The sequence below is a fragment of the Quercus lobata genome, chromosome 6 (assembly GCF_001633185.2).
Source record: "Quercus lobata isolate SW786 chromosome 6, ValleyOak3.0 Primary Assembly, whole genome shotgun sequence".
In the NCBI taxonomy this organism is placed as follows: domain Eukaryota; kingdom Viridiplantae; phylum Streptophyta; class Magnoliopsida; order Fagales; family Fagaceae; genus Quercus; species Quercus lobata.
In genome coordinates, this window is record NC_044909.1 from 8,398,349 (window position 1) to 8,408,942 (window position 10,594).

Below are 10,594 nucleotides of genomic sequence, written 5' to 3' on the forward strand. Positions count from 1 at the left end.
CTGTGTTATAAAGGAGAAGAGAAACATGGAGAGAGAGAGAGAGAGAGAGATCTATGGAAGAGGGCAGACCAGAGTTAGTGACAAAGAGGGTGTGAGGAAAGAAAAAGAAAAGGGAAGAGAGAGAGTGAGAGAGAGATTGTTTTCCAATTTTTTTTTTTTGGAAAACAACCTATAGAAAATAAGTTTTATTTTTATTAGGATTTTCCATTGACTAAAGATAGTTTTCTGTTGAACAGTTTTTTTTTTTTTTTTTGGTGCTACCAAACACTGGAAAATGTGAAAAACTATCTTTACAGAAAGTTTTCCAGCAAAACAAACAAAGCGTACGTTTAGTACACTTTTTCTTATTATGTGCAGCACATAATAATTTGATCTTGCAGTCCAATAGACAATAAAAAGTCTATTTCAAAAGTTTCATTATGAGGAAATAGAAAATCTCAAAACATGATTGGGGGTTTAATTTTTATCTGATTTTGATAATGCTAAATATGGAATTTGGTTCTTGCAAGGTTTAGGATCATTGACTTAGATAATACTTCTAAAAATAGTTCAATTTTTATAGAGAACAAATTATTTTCAATATATTTAAAAAATGAAGCGTAACATTTATTGTTGCTATACTCATGGTGAGCCACATCATCTACCCATTTCAACATTCTCTCTTGTTTTAAACTCTTTTTTTTTCCTTAATTTCCCAACTTATTGTTATACTTTCTCTAACTTTTTCTCTTCCTTTTTCCTTTGGATAAATTATAACTTACTCACCTATGGTTTGACTGAAATTTAAGTTGCCTACCTGTGGTTTGAAATTTCATGATGCAAGTGTTTCATTGGCTTTTTTTTTATCTGATTTGATCTTGTATTTTCATGTATTTTTGTGTTTTTGGAGGAAATAGATATAAAAGTTGAGTAAAATTACATATTTAGCTATGTTTATAATCCCAGTCTACAACTACAAAGGTTAGGCCCTTTTGTAGTTGTACTCTGGTTATGTAATGTATTATAAACCCGGTTTAAAATACTAATATTACTATTTTCGTGTATATTCTAATAAGTATTATTGTTTACTAAAAAAAAAAAACCTAAGCTAACCTCAGGTGGGTAAAGTGTCAAATTTCAAACCATAGGTAGACAATTTAAATTTTAGCCAAACCACAGATGGGTAAGTTGTAATTTGCCCTTTACCTTTTCATCTCTCCACTAATATCTACATTAATATCACTTTTCATCTATCCTTTTATCTTCTTTTAATTTTTGCTTTCCTTATTCCCCTATTCTTACTATAAATTTACAATTCTCTTTCCCATTCTATACATAGTTTTCCCACACAAAATGTTATTTTTTTCTTTCTCTCTCTCAAATTTTTTATTTTTCATTTTTGGTGGATTTTTTTTAAAATATTTTTCTTGCATCTCTACTTTAGGTTGATAAATTTTTGTATTATTTGGAACTCTACTTTGTGTTGATGCGATTAAGTTTTGTATTTTTAAGTTGTTATGTTGTTTACTCTCTTTGATTTTATAGATTTTATCATATTTAATTATAAAGATAGTATATGAAAATATAATGCTATTTTATTACATAAAATGACTAAGATAATTTGGTGTTTATTACTATATTTTTTCCATTTTTACTTATTTTTCTACTTGTATTATTTTCTATAAATTTCTTATTATTTTCTCTCACATCCTCTCTTGAAAAATTGGTTATTCTCTTTCTCTTAATTTTTTTTTAAATTTTTTCTTCAAACTCTACTTTATATTGATGAATCATTGTGATTTTTAAAACTCTATTTTGTGTTCGTACATTTTGATGTTATATATTTTTAGTTCTCCATAACAAGTACTCTCTCTCTCTCTCTCTCTAATAAAATTTAGAGAATAAATTATACATATTCAGTATAAGTGTGATATGAATTTTGATTATCACGATAATCTCTTTTAAGAGAATGAATAATTTGAATAATTTATTTAAATAAAAACTATGGATACATACATATATATATTTTGTTTAAATGTATAATCAACCTCGTGCAATTCATTTTAAAGTAACGATGTTAAAATAAATGAATAACTTCCCTAATAATTACATTTGTATATTCATAACTTTTATGTTTAGAAAGACTTTCACTTAAATTTAGTCGTTTCGAAGTGAACTAAAATGCTACGATAATGTGGCTTAACAAAAACATAATAACAATAAATACTATGCTTAAGATTTTAGATATTACGAATTTGAGATTTATATTTTTTATAATAAATTTGGATTTAGAATGGGTGGTTTTAACCCAAACGTGTTTTTTTCCCATTATGTAAGTGCACATAAATAGATCAAAGTAGACCAAAATGGACTGAAGTAGTCTGAATGGAACAAAGTGGACCGAATGGACATAATAGGACCGAAAGAAACAAGGTGGACCCAATGGACAGATTAGGACCAAAGTGGACAAATGGACGGAACAGGACCAAATTGGACTAAATAGGACTGAAGTGGATAGACTGAACTGAAGTGGCCGTAATAGGACCAATGTTGACTGAATAAGACCGAGGTGGACAAAATGGATCAAATTAAACCAATGTGGACCGAATAGAACCAAAGTGGACAAAATGGACCAAATAGGATTAGAGTGGACCAAATAGGACAAAGTAGGCAGAATGGACTGAATAGGACTAAAGTGGACCAAATAGAACCAATGTAGACTTAATAGGACCAATGTGGATAGAATAGGACGGAAGTGGACAGAATGGACCGAAGTGGACTAAATAGAAGTGAAGTGGACAGAATGGTATAAATAGGACCGAATAGACTGCATAGGACCAAATTGGACTAAAGATGACAAAATGGACTAAATAGAACCAATTTGGAACGAATAAGACTTTTGAATATTTATCATTTTTATTGCATTTTTAGGGCTTATATTTCTAATTTCTAATGTCCAATTTCTTTATATTTTTTAACTCAAAACTAAAGAGTTTAGCCCAAATATAATAAAATTTTATACTTTTCAACCCAAAAATTAAGAAAATAATAATAATTTTTGAGCTAAACTTGAAAATGCAACCTACAAAAAAAAAAAAAAAATCAATTTAAGGCCCAATTAGTCTAAAATGGACTGAAGGGACCGAAAATAACAGAGTGGACCAAATTGGACCGACGTAGACCTAATTGGACCACATTGGATTGAATGAGACTAAACAGAAATAGTTTAATTTTTAGAGAGAACAAATTATCTTCAACAAATTTTAGAGAAAAAAGTATACATTATATTATAATACAAAATAATTATTTATTCTCATGCATCTCGTAGGTTTGCAACTAGTCTATATCTATATATTACTAAAAGTTGAAGCGTGACATTTATTGCAGCTGAGCTCCTATTGAGCAACCTCATCGCCACGTCATTTTCTACATAATTATTATTTATTCCTATTTTTTTACAAAAAAATATATATAAATAAATTATTGATTTTACATATTCATTTTTGTCGGTTTTAACATCTATATATATATATATATATATATTTTTTTTTTCGGTTTTAACATCTATATATATATATATATATATATTTTTTTTTTTTTCTTTTTTTTTCCAATTTTCCTATAATTTTTTTTACATTCACTTATTTTTTAAATATTTACACTTTCTTCAACCTTTCTTCTTCTCTTATCTTTTCATCTCCTCACTACCTTCTACTATAATATTGCTATTCATCGTTCCATTCATCTTCCTTTATTTGTCTCTTCTTATCCCTTCCCTCTTACTATAAATTTGCCACTCATTTCCATTCTTTGCTTAGTTTTCTACCGCAAAAATGTTCTCTCTCTCTCTCTCTCTCTCTCTCTCTCTCTCTCTCTCTCTCTCTCTCTCTCTCTCTCTCTCTCTGTTTTGGTGGATTTTTATTTTTTATTGCATCTCCGCTTTAGGTTGATAAATTTTTGTGTTTTTAAGAACTTTAATTTAGGTTGATACGATTTTGTTTTGTGTTTTAAGTTATTATTACTATTATTTTGCTCTTTGATTGTTAATTTTTATCTGATTACATTATAAAAAATTAAAGATAGTAGATAAAAATAAAATAGTATTCCATTACATAGCATAATTTGGATAATTTAGTGTTTATTGTTATATCTTTTAATTTTTCTTATTTTTTTCTTCTCTTCTATTTTACTCAATATTGAAATTCAACCACATCCTCCTTATCATTAAATTATTTATATTTTCTCTCCTTTTGTTTTAAAAAAATAAAAAATGTAATATTTTACTTAAATTCAAATAAAAGAAAATTGTGCTCATCAAATTGTACTAATTTTTTTTAACATTTACACTTTCTCCAACCTTTCTCCTTCTCTTTACCTTTTCATCTCCCCAAAATTTTTACCTTGATATCATTCTTCCTCTTTCCTTTTATCTTCCTTTATTTTGTTTCTTTTTATTATCATCCTCTTAGTATAAATTTGTCATTCACTCTTCCATTCTTTGCATCATTTTCTCTCACAAAAAAGTGGTTATTTCCTACTCTTTCTCCCGTGGATTTTTATTTTTTTATTTTTCTTGCATCTCTATTTTTGCTTGATAAAGTTTTGTATTCTTTAGAACTCTATTTTGGTTGATGGGATTTAGTTTTGTGTTTTAAGTTTTTATTTTTATGACTTTGATTGTTAAATATTATCATGCATTATAAATAATTAAAAATAGTATATAAGAATGTACTATTATTATATTACATAGAATTATTTGGATAAGTTAGTGTTTATTGTATTTTTTTTCCATATCATTTTATTTAACATTTAAATTCTGCCACATCCCTCATATATATCATTAAATTATTTATATTTCCATTCCTTTTTTATTATAAAAAATTTAAAATATAATATTTTGGCTAAATTAAATAAATAAAATTATCCACATTAAGTGGAGTAATGCCAAGAAAACACCCATTCTCACACCCAATGCATCAAAAGAAGAATGAAATACAAAACAAATCAAGTTAGAAACACTAAATTAAAAAAAAAAAAAAAAAACTAATAATGCATATTTAATGTCATAGAATCATCATCAAATTTTGGAAAACGATAGGTTACCAATGGAGAGAGAGAGAGAGAGAGAGAGAGAGAGAGAGAGAGAGAGAGAGGGTATAGAAAAAAACCAATACAAAGTAATAAAGAGTAGATAAAGAAAAAAAAAAGAAGGTCAATTAGTAATCGTTGATTGGAAAACAAAGAGGTTGTAAGGAGAACTGGAGAAGTAAAAAATAAAATAGAGATTACCGTGTGAAAAATATTAAAAACTTTATAGTGTAGTAACATAAACCATTAAATAAACTTAAAAAATTAAATCAACAATCAAAAATTAAATACAATCAGAGTACTAAATTTAAATTTAAAACTAATCAAACTCTAATTATGGAAACCATATTAATCATAACTAAAAAAGAGATGTTCTTTGATAGTAGTAGAAATTACCTAAGAAATAAAGTTAGAAAATTTAAAAATCCATTTTTTGACATTTCATTTAACCTTATATATACATATATATAAAATTTTCATACACTATTACTTTCGAAAATCTAATGAACAATGCTACCTCTCATTTATCATCTTTGTTATGCAAATCATTAGTTAGTAAATATATGATAATGGTAAGAAGTGTTACAAATGAGATCACTAAAAAAAAAAAATAATAATAATTAGCCACTATCATTATGGAGTAGTGGTCTATAATTTTACGTATTTAAAAAAGTGGAATATATAGAGTTTTCTTAAAAATATGTATAAAGATTCACTATATATATGTGTATGAAGGTAAAAAAGAAGAAGGTATATTTAAAAACTAATGAAAAACCAATGGTTAATAACTAAAATTATAGTATTAATGAATTATCTCTGAAGGTTCTCGGTAGGTAGAGTGGTTCCCTCTCTTTCCTCACTATAGCATAGTTTTGTCCCTTCCCGAGGGAGGTAGTTTGTCCCCTATAGTAGCTGTGGTTACTAGTACGGCTTCAGTAAAGTTTTCTCAGTGGGTTTGCGAAGTGGTTTGGTATGGACGAGCTTGCTCAGAAGTGGAAAAAGCTGTCTCTCACTAACGTAGAGGGGAGAAGAGTTGATTTATCGAAGAAGAAGAAAGCAGGTAGTCATGTAGTGGCAGCAAAATTCCTAACGCGTCGGAATATTAATATTGAGGTTGTAGCTCGCACCTTCCGACCAATATGGAGAACAAGAGATAATTTTGAGATCAATGATGCGGGTGGAAACGTGATTCTTTTTTATTTTGAACTGGAGGTTGATGCTGTGAAGGTGTTGATGGGTGAACCTTGGGCTTTTGATAGGCATCTAGTAGTCATGGAGCGGTATGATAGCTCAGTACCGATTCAAGATTTGAAGTTCAGTTCAACGTCCTTCTGGGTGCAGATACATGAACTCCCATTCTCCTTTATGTCAATGGAGGTTGCTATCAGCATAGGGGAGTCCATTGGAGATGTAATACCTACGAAGGATTCATCAGAGTTGAAAGGTAGTAATTACATGCGTATAAGGGTTGTTATTGATATCACGAAGCCGCTGTGCAGGGGACGTAGAGTCACATGGGACCAGGATTCAGATGGCTGGGTATCGTTCAAATATGAGCGATTACCAAACCTCTGTTACTGGTGTGGAAGTTTATGCCATGATGATAAAGAATGTATCCTCTGGCTTCAGAGTAATGGGACTTTATCAGTGGAGGATCAACAGTTTGGACCATGGATTCGGGCTACTCAACTGAATTAGATGAAGAAAACTTCAATTGAAGTGCAAGGTTTCGAGGAGCATAGCCAGAGAACAAAAATTATGTCTCACAGAGTTACGGAGAGGTCGATACTAGGAAAGGATGTATCTCCGGTGAGTAATGGTCAAGTTACGAATCAGATGACAGTGGTTGTGTCCGAGGTTACATCAGAAAAGGGGTCGATGGCAAGCAGAGAAGGCACAAAACTGAATCCGGTTAGTCCGGATTTTGAGGAGGTTTTGCGGGATTTGGATGAGTCAATTAACGCTTTTCCAGGGACTTTAAATGCTGATTCGAATATATCTAATCATCGTGAGGAAAAAGGGGAGGAGATGACGCTTTTGGAGGTACCGGTGTTACAGGCGAAAAATAAGTTGATTCTAGAAGACAGATTGCATGAAAGTGGGGGTATTCAAAAGGAGATAATTTCGGTGGGCAGGTTCCAAGTTGGTTGGACAGTTGGAGACGGAGAGAAAAAAGGTAAAAAGAGTGGTGGAGGCAGAAATAAAGATAAGACACATGCAAGGAATAAAAGTCCATCTAAGGGTGACGTAATAAACCTGAATACTCTAGATTCTATTCCTGATAAACGTAGTGGGCAAAAAAAAGGTACTTGGTCCAGAATTATGCTAAGGCCCAACTCCACGAGTGAGATGGATTGCATGGTTGAAGAGATAGGCCCAAAACGCAAAGACAATAAGTTGACGGATGTTGAGGTCGTGCCGCATGCAAAGAAGTTGAAGAAGGCAGAGAGTTTTGTTGTACAAAGCAATGTTGCGATTAACCACTCAGGATCGGCGGAGGTTGTGGAGCAACCCCACCGGGTCCAATGAGTCTCATAAGCTGGAACTGCTGAGGGCTTGGGAACTTTCGGACAGTCAAGGCTTTGGAGAGGATGGTTTCCAAAGAAGATCCCAACTTTGTCTTCCTTATGGAGACAAAAGCAGACATGGAATGGATGATTATGGTTCGTGATAGATGCAAGTTCAAGAATGGTCTCATTGTGCCGAGTGAAGGGAAAAGTGGTGGGTTGGCTTTATTTTGGAAGGAAGGTATAAAACTGGATGTTCAAACTTATTCTCAATCTCATATAGATGCATTGGTTCATGGTGGAGGAGAGGTAGGCTGGTGGCACCTGACTAGGTTTTACAGTGATCCGGACACAAATAAGAGACCTGAATCATGGAGAAAACTTAGGCACCTTAGTAAAACATCAGATTTTCCATGGTTAGTTATTGGCGACTTTAATGAGATTACAAGTGTTTTTGAGAAAGAAGGTAGTAGTGACAGGCCACGGCAACAAATGGGTAACTTTGTGGACACAATAAACTGGTGCAGTCTTAAAGGTTTGGGCTATACTGGTCCAAAGTTCACATGGCTGTATCAAATTGTTGCTGGAGTTCAAATCAGAGAACGACTGGATAGAGCACTTGCTACGAATGGGTGGACGGATCTCTTTCCGGAGGCTAAACTCTTTCACCTTACCTCTGCGGCCTCGGATCACTCTCCATTATCATTGCACATGGTAAGGAGGAGGCGAATGTGAAAAATGGGCCGGGTGTTTAGGTTAGAGTCAATGTGGCTAAAGGAACCTAGATGTGAAGAGATTGTCCATGAAGCTTGGGATGAAGGTAAAGCTTTTGCCTCGGATTTTTCATTGATGTCATGTTTGGACCATTGTAGGGCTAGATTGGAGGATTGGAATAAGGTGGAGTTTGGCCACGTGGAAAAAACTATTGTTGATTTGCAAAAGCATTTAGAATGGCTAGAAAGACAACCTATGTCTCCGGAGAATATACGGTCTATGAAAGCAACTTGGGTTGAACTAAATTGTTGGTTAGAAAAGGAGGACGCCATGTGGTTGCAAAGATCTCGCATCAACTGGTTACAAAATGGTGATAGGAACACAAGATTTTTCCATGAGAAAGCGTCATCTCGCTTTAGGAAGAATTTTATTGAGGGCCTATTGGATGAAAATGGGCAGTGGCAAGAAGATGAGCCGTAGGTGGAGAGCATTGTGGTGGATTATTACAGAAGCCTTTTTCAATCTAACAACCCTATGAATTTTTCTAAAATTTTAGAAGTTGTTCAACACAAGGTGAGCCCGACGATGAATCAAAACCTCACTAAAGATTTTAGTGTTTGTGAAGTGTCGTGGGCCCTAAAACAGATGTACCCCTTGAAAGCGCCTGGTCTTGATGGCATGCCTCCTTTGTTCTTCCAACACTTTTGGCCTAAGGTGGGAGAAGAGGTCACAAAGACAGTTTTGGATTTTCTAAACTCAGGTATTGTTCCTCCAAACTTTAATGAAACTCATGTGGTGCTTATTCCTAAATGTAAAGAGCCAAAAAGAATTACTGATTTTAGGCCAATTAGTTTATGCAATGTGGTGTATAAAATTGCTTCCAAAGCTGTTGCCAACAGGATGAAGAAGATTCTTCCTTCAATTATCAGTGACATCCAAAGTGCATTTGTGCATGGCAGGTTGATCACTGATAATATTCTTGTAGCTTTTGAAACGATGCGCCATATTAGTCAGAAGAAAACTGGCAAAATTGGTGAGATGGCTCTAAAACTGGACATGAGTAAAGCCTACGATAGGGTTGAGTGGTGCTGGCTGGAGAAGGTAATGCAGAAGCTGGGTTTTGATGACAAATGGAGAGCTTTAATCATGAGATGTGTTACGTCAGTCACCTACTCTTTCAAGATTAATGGTAAACCACGTGGGAGTGTCACTCCTAGCAGAGGAATCCGACAAGGAGATCCTCTATCTCCATATCTCTTTCTTTTATGTGCAGAGGGATTATCAGCAATTATAAAGAAGACAGTGGACTGTGGTCATTTGAGAGGGGTAGCGGTTTGTCGAAATGGCCCTAAATTGTCTCATCTTTTTTTTCGCTGATGATAGCTTGATTTTTTGTAGAGCTTCTCTAGAGGAGTGCAATGCTCTTCAAAGAGTTTTACAGGTCTATGAGAGTGCATCTGGTCAGCAATTGAACCGTGCGAAAACATCGCTATTTTTTAGTAGCAATACGCCAAGTCAGATCAAGATGAGATTAAAATAAAGTTTGGTGCTCAAGTAATTAAGCTGCATGAAAAATACCTGGGATTGTCGTCTCTAGTAGGTAGACACAAGAGGAACACATTCAATGACATCAAAGAGAAGCTGAAGAAAAAGTTAGCCGGTTGGAAAGAAAAACTGCTGTCTAAGGCTGGAAAGGAGGTTTTAATCAAAGTTGTGGCTCAAGCTATACCAACTTATACTATGAGTTGCTTTAAAATACCTGACTCTCTTTGTGCGGAGCTTACTGGCTTGATTCAGAATTTCTGGTGGGGCCAAAAGCAGGATGAGAAGAAGATGTCGTGGCTGAGCTGGGATAAACTGTGTTCTCCTAAGGCAGAAGGGGGTCTGGGATTTAAGAAGTTAAAAGAATTTAATCTAGCTCTTTTAGCAAAACAGGGTTGGCAGCTTCAAAATAGACATGACACCCTTGTATACAGAGTGCTCAAGGCCAAGTATTTTCCACACTGTGAGTTTTCTCAGGCCTCTCTAGGTAATAATCCATCTTATACATGGCGCAATATCATGGCAGCACAGACAATTGTGAAACAGGGTCTGCGATGGAGGATTGGAAATGGGGAGCATGTATGGGTCTGGGGAGACAAATGGCTGCCAACGCCCTCCACTTACAAAGTCACCTCTCCTAGAATGTTTTTGCATGGTCAAACAATGGTGAGTGAGTTGATAGATAAGGAGAAGGCAAGCCGAAAAACAGAGGTGGTTGATGCTCTGTTTCTACCTCATGAAGCAGAGGTTATAAAAAGTATTCC

General features: G+C 33.7%; 1 protein-coding gene across 1 annotated transcript; it reads left to right on the forward strand.

The window, feature by feature from the left end:
* The first annotated feature begins 6,039 nt into the window (after positions 1-6,039).
* Positions 6,040-6,765, forward strand: LOC115949771 (uncharacterized protein At4g02000-like). Its single transcript, XM_031067052.1, has one exon. The coding sequence runs from the start codon at positions 6,040-6,042 to the stop codon at positions 6,763-6,765; it is 726 nt and encodes a 241-aa protein (XP_030922912.1).
* Positions 6,766-10,594: the final 3,829 nt, after the last annotated feature.

Excerpts from the sequence above, each read along its gene's own strand:
- LOC115949771 (XM_031067052.1), top strand. The coding sequence starts at position 6,040 with ATGGACGAGCTTGCTCAGAAGTGGAAAAAGCTGTCTCTCACTAACGTA.